General features: G+C 52.8%; 1 protein-coding gene across 4 annotated transcripts in view; it reads left to right on the top strand.

The window, feature by feature from the left end:
- Nucleotides 1-11,244, top strand: part of SSBP3 (single stranded DNA binding protein 3) — a 164,526-nt gene extending 153,282 nt beyond the window's left edge. For all 4 annotated transcript variants that reach the window (XM_060022512.1, XM_060022517.1, XM_060022527.1 and 1 more), the window contains 5 exons: nt 301-371; nt 8,080-8,158; nt 8,396-8,424; nt 8,539-8,640; nt 9,486-11,244. In XM_060022512.1, coding sequence (XP_059878495.1) covers nt 301-371; nt 8,080-8,158; nt 8,396-8,424; nt 8,539-8,640; nt 9,486-9,515 — 311 coding nt within the window. In that variant the 3' untranslated portion in view covers nt 9,516-11,244. The remainder of the gene's footprint in view (nt 1-300; nt 372-8,079; nt 8,159-8,395; nt 8,425-8,538; nt 8,641-9,485) is intronic.
- The last annotated feature ends 6,614 nt before the right edge of the window (nt 11,245-17,858 follow it).

The raw sequence follows: 17,858 nt of genomic DNA, 5'->3' as shown, positions 1-17,858 counted from the left end.
CCAGGCAGTGTCTGGGGACCAGATTTGGTTTGAGATGGGGGAGACGGCTTTGCCACGTCCACGTTGCTATCCAGGCACCCTGAAATCCTTCCTTTCAGGGTCGAGTGGTTTTCACAGTTGAATTTTCTGCGATTAAAAACTTTGTGAATCTTCATTAAATACAAATTAGCCAGAAAATGGTGGTACTTAGAGGAAATTTTAGGTGATAAAATACAAAAGAATGAGTTCAAGTGCCATGAGTTTGTTTTAATTAAGAAGTGAATTAATCACCCCGACTTGCGGGTTTCCACTGTTCTACAGATTCAACAAATTCCAGTGACAACATCTACACAATGATTAACCCGGTGCCGCCTGGAGGCAGCCGGTCCAACGTAAGTCAGCTTCTAATAATTTACACATCAGGTACTGCGACAGATCCGACTGACCTCGTCGGCTGAGCGGAAACAGGCTTAGCTGATGGCAGCCATTTGTTACCAAAGATGGATAAAATAAACCATCAGAAAAGTGATTGACTCTTGGGCAGCTTGGTTCCCATTTCATAGCTGGCAGCGGGTGGGAGAGAAGCGGGTGGGCTGATGCGCACACCTCTGGTCAGAGCGGGGCACCCAGCCTCACGGTGGGGCCCCCTGCTGGCCCGAGCCGGCTGTGGACGGGGAAGAGCAGCAGGCTGCAGGTGGGCCTGGGCCGGCCCCTGCTCGGCCGACTGTCTGTGCACCTGGGCGATGTCTCAGGTCCGTATCCTTGGCCGTGGAGCTTTGCGGGGAGGCCCCCGGGGGCCTGCCTGCTGTGTGCCTCTGGGAGCCCTCAGACCCCCCATCTTGTAACCTCTCTGCCTCTGCTCGGGCCCTTCCCTCATCTAGAAGCCACTTGCTCCCTTCTTGGCCTCTCGGAAGTCCCAACCTGTAATGATGTTGTCGCTCAAATTCCACTTGTTCTGATTCCTGCTCACCTACTCCCTCTCGTGTTCCCGCGCCCATGTCAGGACTGGACTGTGCAGTGGCGGCCTGTCTCCCTCTCCCGGCTGGGAGCTCCCTAAGGACAGGGCTGGTCTGACCCACAGACAACCCTTCCTTGCCAGGTGGGGGAGGCGAGTCCCACTGGCCTTGCCCTCCGGGAGCTCAGGGTCTGGAAAGGAGGCTGTCATGTGACCACATCAGTAGTTTGTGGGCTGCAGAGCCAGAGGGTGGGCTTGTGGCCCCAGGGTTGGCTCGGGCCCTTAGGGATGCACAGTTTGGTTTTGCCAGTTCGGTTCCTGATGTGCCTCCTGAATCACCCCATGTGTTAAATCCTGATTATGGGCTGCCCTGTGCTGGCTGCTGCGCGTGTTTCATCCTCCAGCAGCCTCTGGGTGAGGGTCATTGCCCTGCCTCCTGGGGGTGCCGAGAGGGACCTTACCCGGGGTCCTGGGACCGAGAAGTGTGGGAACCTCGCTCCTCAACTGCTGCTCCACCACCATCTCTCCCCCTCTCCTGGGCAGCCAGCATCTCCCATAGCCCCTGCCTCTCCCTAGGGTGGCCAGCCATTTGGATTTTAGCACGGAAAGCCCTGTGTCTTGGGAGATGACTTCCCAGGACACAAAAATGCTGGGTTTTGGTAATGGATGCAGGTTGGGCAGAAAAGTGTAAGACCCATATAGTGGTCCCAAAGACAGGACTGAGCACATGAAAGTGGCATAGACTCCCCACTTCCCATGGTTGCCGTCACCATATCTTCCTGAGCACGGATGCCAGCAGTCGTGGTCTGTGGCTCTCAATGATGGACCATCCGTGTTGCATCATTCCGAGGGGTACGACTCGAGCGCGCTGCATCCGGGCCCTGGCGGAGTCCACCTTTGACTCTGCTTGCGGCTTAACTGTTTGTGTCAAGATAGTGCAGTTTTCATTTTTCACATTGTGAGTATCACGATCATGTTTTCTAAGAGCTCAGATAATGAAAATGAGAACGATGAGACCACCAGCACCAGCGTGACCCCGACACCTCCAAAAAAAAAGGGGGGACTGAATGAATTTTAATGACAGGTGTGAGGACACATACAACGGGGTCAGGGAGGCAAATAACCAAACCAGAACATACCGGCAAGTGTGCTGAAAAGATGAGAAGGGATGTGGGTGGAAAAAGGGCGGGAGAGCGCATTGTAGACAGAACTGCACAGTCTAGGACGAGATAGGCACATCCTTTTAAATCAATCAAAAGTTTTGTGCATCCTCCAAAGAGACCAGTGCTCAGTGCAAAACAGCGGCTGCCACGTTGGCCGGGGCATGAACACCGTTGGCCCTTGAATGAACACCGTCGCCATGTTGGTCCATGAACTGAGATGGCTCCACGAACAGAGAAGGTTACATTTCCTGACTCAGAGGCTGCAACTAAGTCCTGTGGGTGAACAGAAGGGGGAATTTTGATGACAAGTGTGTTGGTCCTTTACAGTGTGCAGCTGATTCTATTGCATCTTCGAGAAAGTCAGGGAGCTTCCTTCATCATATCACATGGTTCATCACACCGTGGCAACAGAAGTCTCCCCAGCTTTTAGGTACTTTGACTTGAAAACTGGAGCTTCAAATCATAATCTTGATTTCTACAAAGAAGATGTTAATGAAACTGCAGAAAACAAATAAAAGATTGTTATTCTCCTTGTCCAAATGCAAACCAGACTTCGCTCGTTTATCTGCATATTTGGCAGACAGTGCAGTTAATTTGGCAAGTTTCATTTAGTCTATAAACTTCTTACCTGCTAAATGCCCCACACACCTGGTCCCCGACACTGCTGTCAAGGGGGGAGATTTGCTTACCTTTGATAATCCAGCTTTCATAATGAAACGTTTAATTGTCAATTTGCTCAAAACGTGCAGAAGCACTCAGTGAGGTTTTTGAGTTTATAGAAATGGAGAGAGCCTTGGACACACGCCCACAGATGGCTGTTGCTGGCCACAGAGAAGATGTTAAAATGTCAGCTTGCTGTGATGCTCTTCTCTGATTTGGAAATACGATGAGATGAGAATGCAGAAAGGAATGACAGGAAAATAGAAATGTAGTTGCTGCTTCTCCAGAACCGTTTGATGATCTTTAAAGAGGCCATGAGGAACCTAGATGAGGCTGAGTGGCCGGCACTTGAGCTGTTCAGATTCGTAGGGGGTTGTGATAGAGCCTCGTAGAGCCAAAGTAATGGCTTACCTTTGGCAGTGAGGCTGCTTGAGGACTCAGAGTGTCACCGGTAAGGGCAGCCAAGTTAGAACTTTCCCAGTTTCTTTATTAAAACTGTAACTTATTTAGAATCCAACTTAGATCTCAACAAGTTCAGATTACCTTTGTGCTTTAAAACCAGTTTCCCTAAGAGAGGTTTAATCGATAATGATATCCAGTGTGCTCAGAATGTTTAGAAATGATGGCCATCGTAGGCAGGCATAGCCCATCTGATGAGCTCCTAGATGAAAAGGGCCTGACTGACAAGCAGCTGATCTTCCAAAACCCGCTTGTAGATACTAAGTGGTTGGACATCTTTGGAGAGCTGGAAGCGATTCCTACAGATCCAAAAACCTGAGCACGTAAGCAAAATCCTAAGCACTCCATGTGCAGACGTGGTTTTTTTGTTTTGTTTTTTTGGCTGCTTTGGGTCTTTGCTGCTGCGCGCGGGCTTTCTCTAGTTGGAGCAAGCGGGGGCTACTCTTCGTTGTGGTGCGCGGGCTTCTCCTTGCGGTGGCTCCTCTTGTTGCGCAGCATGGGCTCTAGGCGCACGGGCTTCAGTAGTTGTGGCTCGCGGGCTCTAGAGCGCAGGCTTGGTAGTTGTGGCGCACGGGCTTAGTTGCTCCGCGGCATGTGGGATCTTCCCGGGCGAGGGATTGAACCTGTGTCCCCTGCACTGGCAGGCGGATTCGTAACCACTGTGCCACCAGGGAAGTCCGTGCAGACGTGTTTGTGGAGAGGATAGTCTGGTGTTACCACGTTGGACTGACACCAGGGCTTGATAAGAGCAGAGCGGCACGTCGGTACATTTTCCATTTGACTCTGTATTCAGTTTTGCCACTACACGAAAGGAAAGAAGGATGCCCAAGAACCTGCAGGCAATTCAGGGAAGTATTAGTAGAAAAGCAAGCACCATTTGCCCTGTTGGACCCCTGAAAGCAAGACGGGTCCCCAGCAGCTCTAATGGACACCACCCCCGCCACAAAAAAAAAAACGGCCAGGCTCTTGCTTTGGCCATGTCTTCTCACACTGGCATGGTCTGGTCCTGAAGCGTGGCCTCAGGAGGTGCCACGAGTGTTCCCATCAGTACACAGAGGATATAGGACTGAATGAACTTCCTTGAATGGATTATCCAAGACATCTACCCAATGAAAGAAACAATGCTAGCTTTTTGTACGTAAAACTTTTTTTTAAATCTTTAAAAAAAGCAGAGCAAAAATATCCTATTGTGATACAGGACAGAAAAAAGTGTCAGTTTTTAGAAACTAAATATAGGTAGTATCTGTTTAATCAGTCCTATTGTATTTAGGTTCTCTTTTGAAAAACTCTTAACGTGTGTGTTCAATAAATACACAGTAATACAGCCTACAACATTTAAATATCCAGTAAAGAGTTAAAATAATTTGCTGTGTCAGAACACAGAAATATTATAAAAGTGTTGTGTTTTTTCCACACGTCATTTGTTTAACTAGTCCTACTGTTGCCCCTGTTAACTAGTTCAGCTGTTCTTTAATTAATAGCATTTAAGTAACAGAAAAGTAAATAATACAGAATAAAGAAGTGGCGCTGGGACAACTGGATATCCACGTGCAGACAAATGAAGTTAGACTGCATCCTTACAACATACACAAAAATTAACTCAGTGTAGACCCTAGGCCTAAATGTCAGAGTTAAAACTATCAAACACTTAGAAGAAAATGTAGGAGTAAATCTTTGTGACCTGGGTTAGCAAAGCCTTCTTACCTACAACACCAGAAACACAAGGGACAAAAGAAAAAAAGTAGCTGCACTAGACTTCATTAAAATTTAAAACTCAAGGGGCTTCCCTGGTGGCGCAGTGGTTGAGAGTCCGCCTGCCGATGCAGGGGACACAGGTTCATGCCCCGGTCCGGGAAGATCCCACATGCTGCGGAGCGGCTGGGCCCGTGAGCCATGGCCGCTGAGCCTGCGCGTCTGGAGCCTGTGCTCCGCAACGGGAGAGGCCACAACAGTGAGAGGCCCGCGTACCGCAAAAAAAAAAAAAAATTTAAAACTCGGGCTTCAAAGAACACTGTCAAGAAGGTAAAAAGACAGCCCATAGAAAATATTTGCAAGTCATATGTCTGGTAAGGGGCTTGAATCCAGGATATGTAAAGAACTCTTAAAACTCAATAATAAAAAAACAAACCAACTTAAAAATGGCCCAAGGGGACTTCCCTGGTGGTCCAGTGGTTAAGAATCCAACTTGCAATGCAGGGGATGCCAGTTTGATCCCTGGTTGAGGGACTAAGGTCCCACATGCCACGAGGCAACTAAGCCCACACACCACAACTACAGAGCCCGCATGCCGCGACTACAGAGCCCACGCACTCTGGACCCTGCGCCCCACAACTAGAGAGAAACCCACGTGCCACAACTAGAGAAAAGCCTGCGTACCACAACGAGAGAGAAGCCCACGCGCCACGACGGAAGATCCACATGCCGGAACTAAGACCCGACGCAGCCAAAAAATAAACTTAAAAGCAAATGGGCCAAGGATCTGAATGGACATTTCTCCAAAGATGTACAAATAGCCAATAAGCACATGAAAAGATGCTCAGCGTCAGTTATTAGGGAAAAGCAAATGAAAACTACAGTGAGCTATCACTTCACACCCACTTGGATGGCTAGAATCAGAAAGACATAGTGAGCGGTGTTGGCAAGGATGGGAAGAAATTGGAACCCTCACACATAGCTGGAGGGAACGTGGAACGTGAAGTGGTGCAGATGCTGTGGAAAACAGTCTGGCAGTTCTTCGAAAGGTTAAACAGTTACCCTGTGACCCTGCAATTCCACTCATAGGTATCTACCCCAGAGAAATGAAAGCATGTCCACACAATAATCGTACACAGATGTTCACAGGAACACTAGTCATAATAGCCAAAAAGTGGAAACAACCTAGCTGCCCATTGACTGATGAATGGGTAATTAAATGTGGTATATACATACAATGGAATGTTACCTGGCCGTAAGAAGGAATGAAGTACGTGATACATGCAACAACATGGATGAACCTTGAAGGCATTTTGCTAAGTGAAAGAAGCCAGCCACAAAGGTCACATATAATTCTGTTTGTATGAAGTGTCTAGAATAGTTAAATCTGTAGAGACAGAATGAATTAATGGCTGAGCGGGCCTGGGGATTCAAGGGGGGCGGGGTGGGGAGTGACTGCTAATGGATGCAGGTCATGAAAACGTCCTAAAATTGATGGTGGTGGTGGTTGCACCATCAATTTTATATAGTGTATATAAATACACTAACAACCACTGAATTGCATACGTTAAATGGGTCACTTGTATGGTATGTGAATTATATCTCAAGCTGTTAAAAAGATCAACAAAAATACACCTGACATGTTATTTAAGAGATGCCTGTTTTTAAATATATGTATGTTACAGTAATGACACATGTGCATAATTGTTTATTGTCACATTTCGGGATTCTTTTGCTCTGGTGTGACTGTGTCTGGGTTTGACTCCTTAAAAAGTTGGTCACCCTCATCCTCCTATCACTTGGGTTCATAAGCATGAAATTGGTTGCCAGATGGCAAAATGTGCCCCAAAGCCTGTGAGTGGCCCTGGGAGGCCACTGGGGAGGCAAGGATCCTGCACCCACGGGGTGTGTGAGTGGGAGGCGGAGTGAGGAAGCGGCTGGTGCCCCAGCCCCTCCCCTGCAGTCTCGTCACATCAGTTCCTGCTCCAGCCACTCCGTGCTGGCACCTGCTAGGAGGCCTCTTACTTGTGCTCAGGCAGGACCCCTGCTGAGAACAAGGCCATGGTCCATCTCTGCCTGCCCAGATTCTATCCCTCAATTATTTTGACGCTCTGCCTCCTCCTCCATGCAGCCTGTTCTGATTTCTCTGCCCTTTCCTCAGTGCCTCTTTCTGAAGTTGCAGCCGTGCTTTGTCTGCAGCTCTCTTTGGATCTCAGCATCCTGTGGGGAAGTTGGGTGTCCGTGGCTGTGCTCCTCCTTCAGACTGAGGCCCAGGTGTGACTCAGCTCTGTGTCCTTAGTGCCTGGCACAGGCCTCCATTCTGCCACTTCATCCCCTGTCCACCCTGGCATCCAGTCTGTATCCCTGGGCCTTGGCTCTCCAGACTGGGCTCAGCCATCCCTTGGTGGCCATGTGATGTGACCTCTGGCCTTTGGTTGCTGTTTTGCTGAGATCGGGGGGTTAGTTCCAGACAGATTTGAGAAGGCGGGTAGAGCAGATTACACGTCTGGTGTCTGGTCTGTCTGCGCCGTCAGTTCTGCTCATTAGTGAGCTCCCCCACACAGTCCCAGCAAGAGAGGTCCTGCCACCCACGCCCCAGCTCCCCACACATTTCTGAGGAAGAGCCTGGAGGAGGCTAGTGTGATGGTTCCAGGGCCAGGCTGCCCACGGTCCAGCCGCAGCTTCTCCATCTCTCCTACCTGGGAGATCGTGGGCAAAGCATGGTCCACTCTGTGCTTCAGTCTCCTCATCTGTAAAATGGGGAGGAAAAGCACAAATGTTTTTGTTTCCTGGCCTGGCAGTTGGTCACTCCGTCTGGGTGAGGTTCACTGGCGAGCCCCGCACGCTGCCCGAGGGATGGAAAGAGCCCGGGATGGGATCCAGCAGGCCTGGTTTGAGAGCTGTCTCTGGGTGGCCTTGGACCAGTCCCTCTCTCTCTCTGGGTTGGTTTCCTCCCGTGGTGCATAGGAGTGAGCGCCTCTGCCTTGCACAATTCCTAGGGCCGAGGGGAGGCACCAGCTCCGGCCTCCTGGTGTTAAATGCCTGAGTGTGTGAGAGTGGCCCCGCCAGAATGGAAGCTCCCTGGGGATGCAGCTGGGCATGGGAGCCCTGCGAGGGTTGCGGCCGAGCCGAGGGCCCGCTCAGCTGCCACGCTCTGTGCTTCTCCCACAGTTCCCGATGGGTCCAGGCTCGGACGGCCCGATGGGGGGCATGGGTGGCATGGAGCCACACCACATGAACGGCTCGTTAGGTGAGTCAGCGCCCTGACCTCGTCATGCTGCCCCCTGCCCGACCCTCCCGGGAAGCCTTCTCTGCCTTGGCTCCTGGCTCCCCTAGGCCGGGTCCCCACAGGAAGATCCCAAGAGGAAGATGTTGCCTAAGTAGAAGATTCTCTTTGCAGAGATGTTTGGGCTTGGGCGGAAGGGTTTGGAGGCCCCTGCACAGAAGGGTGGGCAAGAAACTGAACTGGATTCATTTTTCCTTTCAGGGTCAGGTGACATAGATGGACTTCCAAAAGTGAGTGTGTATTCCATGTCTCCTCCCTGACAGCACCACCCAGAAAGCCTTTCCCGCATCTGGGGGGCAGGTTGCTGGGGGCACGGGGGCTTACCTCCTCTGCTCTCTCTGCAGAATTCTCCTAACAACATAAGTGGCATTAGCAATCCTCCAGGCACCCCTCGAGACGACGGTGAGCTAGGAGGGAACTTCCTCCACTCCTTCCAGAACGACAATGTAAGTGTGCCTGCCACCACCCTCATTTCACCCCTGGGTCCTCACCGTATCCCCTGGGGCCTGGGGACTGTTGATTTAAGTTTCAGTCTCCTGACCAAGACCTGCCTGCTGGGCCAGTGTCCTGGCAGCTGTGTCGTGGGCCTTTCACCTCGGTTATTTTTCCACACAAAGTGCAGAGCCCTCACCTCCCCCACCCCCCTCCCCCACTGCCTGGCGCTGACCCCTGCTACCTGAGTCTGACCTTCCCGAAGCATCCACATGGAGGCGCAGCGCCTCCAGCAATGAAGAAGCTGACGTGGCTGGACGAGCCCTGGGCTCTGGCCCACTGGGTCTCTGTCCCAGTCTTATTTCCTCCTGTCCTGGGGAAGGAGTTTCACGCAACCAGTGACTTCCGGGGGTCTCGGTGCAGAGGAGCTGGCCGTCTCCTTTTTCACATTGGGCCTCTATTTACAGTGTCATCTGAAGAAACGATGTCATGGTTAAGCAGCTTTTGAGAACCCCAGGCCGGCTCCCACCCCAGGGCACCCTGTCTGTGCTCCGGCTCGTCAGACCCCGGTTCTCTGCAGTCTGTGGCCCCATGAGGGGACGGCAGGGGCCGCTGCTGCTTTGCTTGGAAAGAAGGGGTGATTTGGAGAGGGAAAGGGGCCAGGGGAGAGGAGTCAGGGACACAGGCTGGTGCCAAGAGGTGGCTCCTAAGTCCCGCCTGCTGGCCCCCTGCCCACCCAGTGCCACCATGGGTGTCTCAGCCCAGCCACCCCCAGTCCAGCTCTGTGCAGTCAGATCTCCACAGGGCTCTCCCACACCCTGGCCCTCATGACCCCCCTTCTCTGCTTCTCCCCTTCCAGTATTCTCCAAGCATGACGATGAGTGTGTGATCCCCCCTCCTCTTCTCTGAGACGCTGAGAGAGCCGGCATTGCAGGCGGGAAGGTGCCAGAAATTATGCAAGAAGAAGTGAGGTGTCATTACCCAGGAGCTGGGGGAGGGGCATCTCCTGCTCCCCCTCAACCCTCCCCCTCCCCTCCCCCAACCTTTCTCAATTTTAGTTTCATGCAATAAAAAGGCCGAACTTTTTATTCCATAAAACATGAAGGACAAAACTCAAAAATACATTTCAAGTCAATGACCAGAAAAATCCCACCCCTTGCCCTTTCCCAAAAGGACCTTTTATGTACATGACACATTTTTGTTGTTTTTTGTTGGGGGTTTTACCGTTGTTGGGATTTTTTTAATTTGTTTTCAGGGGGGTTTTTTGGGGGAAAAATTTTTAAAAATGGAAGCTTCTAGCAAGCCCCCCCCCCACCCCAATCAACCTCTTTGCTTTCTTCTTTAAAAAAAAAAAAAGGACAAAAAAAAGCAAAAAATGAAAAACAAAAAACAAAAACCCAAGCCCTGTTGTCTGTCTGTACCCAAGCCCTTCCACCAGGAAAGCTAGTCTAGGTGTGAGATCTCACCTGTCTTTGTAGCCATCTAAAAATAATAATAATAATTATAATAAACTGGGCAGTTTACAATCGGTGGTTTCTTTCAAACGGCCTTTTTGGGAAAGAAAAAAGGAGTCACCCTTTTCCACTTGGGGTTTTTGGTTTGTGCTGACGGGCAAGGGAAGGGCAGGAACCTGTCTTGTTTCTGCTTGGTCTCCTGGCGAGGTGGCGACAGCAGCTGCACAGCTTCGACCCCAGACCCCCTCCCCCGTTACGTGGCCGGAGGGGCCAGACCACCGACCGCTTTCAGGATCCCGCCCCAGCGGAGCTGTGCTGCGACCCAGTGGCATGCACTGTGTTCCCAGGACTGCTTCCTCTCTCTTCTGGACCTCTCCCCGCCCAGCATCCCGCCCTCCAGCCCCCTCCTCAGCCCCCACCCCAGTCTTCCCAGTGAGAATCCTGCCAGCGGGGTGGTGGCCTGGAGCGGAGTGGGGGAGGCCGCCCCGACAGGATGGCTATGACCTGGGACATGGAAACTGTGACCTCCGCGTTCTCATTCCTCGAATCGTCGTCCTCCTGTGTGCGGGCAGTGGAGGGCTGGAGTTTGGGTTTTCTTTTTTTTTCCCCTCTTGATTCTTCTTTTTCAAAAATGGGATATTGACCAGAATTGCTCTGTGTGCGCTTGGAACTGGACAGAGAGACTTTGGAATAGCTGTGGGGGGCAGGGGGGACGCCAGCAACCAAACAGATGTGCTGTTTCCGGTCCTGTTTTTATTTTCAAAAACCAACAAATGCAACAGTGGAGCCTGTCCCCTCCCAGGAGGGGTGACTTGTGGCCTCCCTCACCTCACCACCCCCCATCGAAACCTCTGTGTCTTGCCCTGAAGACACCAGAATTCTTTGTACATTTACACCCCTCCTCCTCCTCCTCCCCCCCTGTAGCTGGTCTTTGTTTTCGTCCCTCCCTTTCTGATCCATGTATATCATATTATGTGAGATATCATCTGCCTGAAAAAAGACCTTGTGCGGATTATTGGGAACATTGTAGCTGTTTCTGTGTTTTTTCTTACCTTGTAGTCTGGTTCTGAATTAAGAGAGGAAAAAAAAGTAATTATGATACATTGTAGTTTGTGTACGATATATGTTGATAACGTTTTATTAAAGGGACATCTTTTTTCCGCAGCCCTTCCTGACATGTTTGGGGGGAACATGGGTTGGAGTTCATTATACTGATTACAAAATGCCAGGCAACTGGTTGGGCAGAATTTTTGTTCCTGGTGCAGGGCAAGATTTTGGTTTGTGCTGTTTCAGGAGTCGGCCTTCTTTTCCTGGGCATGGTAATCTTCTGTGGAGAGTTGGGGAAGATGGTTGGGAGGACATTGTCTCACTTCAAATATTCGGGGACATTCTAAAAGGCAGTGCGGTTTCTCATCTCACAAACGCATTCTGGTTTGCCAGAGTATATTTTTCTGGATAAGGTTCCCGGTGTGCTGTTTTCAGTGGAGAGTCAGCATCGGCTAGGCTGGCCCCATGGGCTGCAGCCATGCCCTGCTTTCTCCCTTCAGGTGGAATTTGCTTCACAGGTCCTAGGGTGCCGGGCCACAGGGGCATTGAGTTTTATTTTTTCACCTCCAAGGCAACAGGGAGCCCTTGAAAGATTTGGAGAGTGGCACAGTTTGACTTGAATGTTTGAAAACGGTGCAGGCCACATCCTGGAAGATGGTTGAGTGGGGCTGGACAGATTTGGGGAGACCCAGTCCCAGCTGCTGTCTAGGCAAGAACTACTGCAAGCCCACCAAGTCAGCAGCTGTGGATGCTGATTTGAACAACATTTAGAAAGTAGAACTTTCTGCCTCCCTGGAGCTCTTGGGCCAGGCCCGCAGCAGGAGGGGAGGGAAACACACGATGTCTGAGCAAAGTGTGGCTTTAGCCCGCCTTTACGAAGTCTGAAGGGACCAGTTTCAGATCCTGCAGGATCTGTGTGGCCCTGAGCAAGTTAGTTAGTTCATAACCTCTGTCCTCAGTTTCCTCATCTATAAAATGGGGATAATGGTTTACCTATCATGTGGTGGTTGTGAGGATAAGTTGACATTTGTAAAGTGTTTAGAACAGTGCCTTTTAAGTAGTAAGAGCAGCAGTGTTAGCTGTTGGTGGTACTGCTCTTTTGGAGAGCATCTAAATGGGTATGAGGAGTAGCTGGGAGGGCCTAGAAAATTCCATTTGTCCTTCCGTCCTCATCGGGGAATAAGGCTTCCTAGGCTCTTCCTCAGCACAGACGTCTTTGAACTACTGGGAAAACATCACTGTTGGACAGATGAGGAGACGCAAGCTGTTACTGACCTGCACTGACAGTCCTGAAGAGGTGTTTCTTCACCAGCACTGAGCATCTGCCACGTGCCAGCCCCAGTGCTGAGCAAAGAAGGTGGAGATGACGGGCAAGCACCCACTCCATACCCTCGCTGCCCTTGTGCTCCCCAGAGCAGGCCTCAGGCGCAGGTGGGAGCAGTGGCCTGGAGAAGGGAGCCCAGGTCACAGGGGCCCCTGCAGAGAGGAAGGAAAGGGCCCCCAGCCTGTAATGAGAGCCTGCTGTGTGCCTCACTGCCCACCTCTGCTGGGCGCGGGGTTCGAACACCAGGCACCCTAACACACCCCTCAGCCTGTGATTCCCCCCAGCACCCCCAGAGTTGCCTTTGCCACACTCATGGCCCTGATGAGGGCTGGTTTGGGGTTGGCCTTCTCAGCAAGAGGTCTTTGAGGAGAGGACAGGCTCCTGTTCCCCCCAGTGTTTTCACCACCCTGCCCTGTCCAGGCCTGACTGAGAGCAGGGCCGGGCCAGATCCAGGTTCTGCAGCCAGGATGAGGGTCTTGGAGTGAGAGGCAGAAGGTGGGTGTCATTCCTATGCTTTCACAGAGGAGGGCTTTAGCCCATCACTGAAACCTGGGCAGGAGTGGACAAGCCAGGCCAAAGGCCCCAGCTTAGCAGCTGCTTTCCTACTACTCATCACTACCCACAAGTGCCTAATTCTAGAGGCCAGCCAGCCTGGGGGTCAAAGTGAGGGCCCTGTCCTTCCTGGCTGGGCACCCCTCCCTGGATCCAGAAAAGGAGAGCCTTGAGGCAAACTAGCTGATGCCGGCAGGGCCTGCCTGGGGCAGGGGACAGGTGTGTGTGGAGGGGGCTTGGAAGGGGTGGGTCAGCAACTACCAAGGCACAGAGCCAGAGCAGGACTCCAGTTTGGGCTCAGCTGGGGCCATTCAGCCTGATGCCCTGGGTGACCCTGGGTAATCTCTGACTCCCAGCCTCTGCTGTCCCTTGAGGATTCCACAGACTCCAGGGGCCTGAGCCCAGAGTACATCCCAGGCTTCTGTGAGGGCTCTGCCCTGAACTGAGTGGAGCTGGGGCTTCCCTGGGCTCACTGGGCGGGAGCGCTGGAAACAGAAGACCAGACCAAGCGACGGGGTGCTGAAAGAGGGTCCATCCTGCCCTGTGCTGGCACTCTCCTCTCCATTCGCAGGTGTCTATGGAGCCCCAGTCTTTGGCATCTGTTACCTGGACATTCAGCTACCAGCTTGGTTTCCTGCCTCCATCTCAGCCCTTCCAATCCCACAAAGATCTAACTCACTCACTCACTCCTGAGCATCCTTAAACTCTTCCATCCATCCCTTCACATATTTATGGGGCACCTGTTACATGCCAGGACTGTCCTAACACTAGGGATACAGCGGGGAACGAAACGGCTGTGGGAGGCTGGCGATGCCCGTCACCGAGGTGAGGGGGGCTGCGGGAAGAGCAGGTTGAGGTGACACTTGTTCAACATCCAGGTAAAGAAGTCAAGCAGGCAGGTCCCGGCTAGAGACATGGGGAGTTGTTGGCCTTCAGATGCTCTTGAAAGCCATGAGACTGAGCTCATCTGCAGAGTGAACGGAGAAGGGCCCAGGGCCCTGGGAAACAGGAAGAACTAGCAAAGGAGGCAGTGAGGAGAGTGAGGTGCCCGGATACCACGGGAAGAAAGCTGCAGAGAGGAGAGTGCCGCACACGGCCTGGGATCCGGGGCGCGCTCCTCGCCTCATTCAGGCCCTGCGGGCCTCTCCTGCTCGTTCTCAACCCTCAGCACTGCATGCTCCAGTGATGCAGAACTCCTTAGGGATCGCTGCCCACTGGGGCCTTTGTTCCTGCTCTTCCCTCTCGGCACGCCTGTCCTACTTGCCCTTTAGAATCCAGCTTACGTGGGCCGCCTTTCTGGAAGCCTTGTAGGCTGAGGTGAAGGCTTTCTTTGAGCCCCCACGACCCCTATGCTGTAATGGTTCAACGTCTGCCTCCCCCATCAGACTGGGAGTTCCTCGAAGCCTGGGACCATGCCTGAGTGTTTGTCCCCAGAGTGAGTGACCCAGCACGAGGCCTGGCACCCAGTAGGTGTTCAGGGAGTGTTCACAGAGTGAGTGGATGCCTGCTGAGTACAGTCACTTCTGCACTCCTCCCCACTGCATGCTGTCACCTGTGGGGAGGTACTCAGGTGTGGGGAAAGAGGTGGCCTTTATGGCTTCAGCAGATCCAAAGGAGACTGACTACTCTGTCACTGCCCACCCGCCAGCTGGGAACTCCTGGAGGACCATGTCTCATTCTGTATCTCTGGCTCCCAGCACAAGGCCTGGCACACACTAGGGACTTATAAAAGGAGCTGAATTGCTGGATCCCCTAGAGGTCTGTAGTGGGGAATCTCAGGGCTCAGTCCCCAATTCTAGCCTATTCTTGGATTCCATCAGCCCAGCTGAGGATGAGGAGACAGATGTGTTTTGTGGGGTGGGTGACAGAAAGCTGGGCGGGGCTACGCTGCTCCTGACAGGCTAGACTCTTGCCCGGGGCAACAAGCCCGCCCCCTGGATACAGGCTTTGGGTTTGAGGAGACATGGCCAGGTCATCTGGCATGGGATAGACTGAGGATCTCAGGTGGCAACAGCCAAAGCAGTGTCCAGAACAGGGGAGAGGCTGGCCTCACTCCACCCTGCCATCCTCAGCCCAGCTGAAGCACTGGGTCCCTGCTCTGTGATAACAGCCTGGAGCAGGTGGCTGAGGTACGCTGTGGATTGAGAAATGGCTTAGAGGCTCAGTGGGAGGTAGACACTGGGCTATTTGGCTTTGAGGCCTATTATTCCCAGCTTCAAATCTCCCCTGGCTCAGAAAGCAGATGGGGTGTGAGGCCCCAGCAGTCAGAGCTGGGACCCCGGAACTGAAGCTAAAGGAGGACATTCCTCCCGAGTGTGAGAATGCTTAGCAGCCAGTGAGAGGCTGCTTCGAGAGGTAATAAGTTCCGCATCGCTGGAACTGTGCGAGCCAGTGGGGAGGGGAAGAAGAGGGGGCTACCTGTGTTGGGCAAGGGGGCGTTGGTTTCCGGGCTCTCAGGTGGAGGGCAGAGGGAAAGATAAACAAACCCCTTCTCAGGAGCAGAAATGGGGTCAGAACCAGCTCACTCTGACTTCTAAGTCCCTCCCAGCTTTTCAGCTGTTCCATGACCTCTACGAGAGATCTCCATAGACTCTGCTGATGTGACTCGTATTCCTTCTGCCAAAGACCACCCCAGGCCCGGTTCTGCGAGCTCTGCAGAGAAGGGCGGGCTGGCGGTTGCAGGCTGGGTTCGGGGTGGGGTTCTGGTGGCAGAGCCAGTGCTCCAGCAGGGCCTCCCTGCCTCCTCGCTACTCCACAAACACACCAACCGCACGCCCATCTCAGAGCGGTCGCGTTTTCCCCAGCGCCTTCCCAGCCTGCCCCACACTTCGTTCAGCCTCTACTCAAACACTACCTTCTCACAGAGGCCTCACCCTGTGAGGTAAGGGCCAACACACCCCGTCCCCAGCTGCTGGTGGCTCGGTGTCCCTTCCTGGGTGCTGCCCTGGTCCCCAGGGGACTGCCTCACCCAAGGTTTCACCTCCTCCCAGGCGGTGGCCAGTGGCCAATGGCTGACGTGGGACCACTTGGCCTCGATTTGGGATGGCTCTGAAGGGCCACCCGGTACTGAGCTCTCTAGAGGACCCGCGGGGGTCTCAGCTCCCCCTGCCCAGTCACGCCCTCCTCCCTTGCTCATGGGTCTCTGGGGAGTGTGCCCCAGTAAGCCTGCCGCCACAACTCTCCGTCTCAGAGTCTTGCCTTCGGATCCTCTGACATACCTTCCTTTCTGCACCGTCTCCCCACGTTGGAATGTAAACTCCATGACAGTAGGGACCTTGTTTTGCTCCATGCTCTCTACCTGGGGCCTTGCCTCATGCCTAACCCATACTAGATGCTCACAGACACCCGTGGAACGAACCAAGTGGCTGAGAGCTTATCATCCTGAGCTGAGGAGTGGACACTGGGATTCTCTGCAGGTTCCCAGACATCTCTGGGGAGAGAGTCCCTATAACAGGGTGGTCTTCCAGCAGCCAAGCAGGTAGGCCCCATAAGTCACAGTGATTTGTGTATTCATGTTAAAGGGAAGATGGTATGAGACACCCAGGTCACATACACACTTTAAGGGACTTTGTCCCGCCACAAAAGAGGAAGCAGGGAGATGCTGTCTAAAGCCTGAGGTGACCCTGGCCTGCTCCTACGCCAGTCTCAGGCCTGCTGCTGAAGGACAGAGCCCAGCAAGTCACAGAGCCTCTGGCGAGCACCTGCCCTACAGCCAGCCTGAGTCAGCCTTGGGAGAGGACAGAGACGGCCTAAAGGGCCCCCCGAAGTAATCCCACCTTTTCACGGAGCTTCTGAAAACCTCTAGACCCATCTACTTGAAACCTCCTGGTCAAATGCAGCCTGTTAATCCCAAAGTAGGGAAAACCTGAAAGGGAGGTGCTTTATTCCCACTCTGCAGATGAGGAAACTCAGGATCTGAGTGGAAGGTAGAATATAGGAGACTCTTGGAAATGGCGTTCCCCAGTCCACTGATGCCTGCCAGAAATGAATTGAGCTTTCTAATGGATCAACATGACACTTAAATACATGACCAAATGAGAGCACGTTCACACGTGCTCATAATGCCAGTGTCAAAATTTTGGTTCCAAATGCCTGTTGCTTAAAAGTCCAAGTCCCTATAGGGCGACTTTTATACTAATAGTGGGACATCCCCGTCCACCCTCCTCACACAGTCCTCCTGCTTCCTTCTCCCAGACTGGCTCTGACTAGGTGAGTACTCTGTTCTCAAGTCTAAGGCCAAATAGGGCCTGAAAATCATCCTGTATTTCCTCCCTCCCTGTGTTTAACGAGGAAGGTAAGAGGGTGGGGAGGATGAGGTAGGTGGGCGTTTGGGATTTGGGGAGGTAGGCACAACTCTATGGAGGAAGCAGCTGTCATCACATATGAACTTCCCAGTTCTTCACAATACACCACGTGGTGTCTGAGCCGCAGTCTCCTCACCTGCATGGGGAGGATAGAAACGCCAGTCCTGCCTGCCTCACTTTGCAGACCAGCCGCAAGGTGCTTGAAGGGAGAGAGCGGAGGGTGCCAAGCTCCACAGCTTAGCTGCAAGGTCCAAGAGGACAGACGAAGGCCAACCACTAGGGCTGTCCTCACTCCAGGGGCTGGGATGAGCACCCAGGCCTGCCCTGTAACACTGGCACCCTATCAGGGCAGTTCTCAAGCTGCAAGGTCACCTGCTGACGGCCCACTTACTTGCAGCCTCTGACCCACACGCTCAAGACCCAGGCTGGCTTCGCCCTCTCACTCCCCATTCTCCCACCAGTAGCAAGGGGGCTTCCGCCCCCTCAGCCTGGCTTCAAGCCACCACCACCACTCACCCGAGAATGACCGCAGTGGCCTCCAGCTCTACTCG

The sequence above is a fragment of the Delphinus delphis genome, chromosome 1, assembly GCF_949987515.2.
Source record: "Delphinus delphis chromosome 1, mDelDel1.2, whole genome shotgun sequence".
Classification (NCBI taxonomy): domain Eukaryota; kingdom Metazoa; phylum Chordata; class Mammalia; order Artiodactyla; family Delphinidae; genus Delphinus; species Delphinus delphis.
Note: the sequence above shows the minus strand (reverse complement) of the source record. Positions and strands in the feature narration are given on the sequence as shown.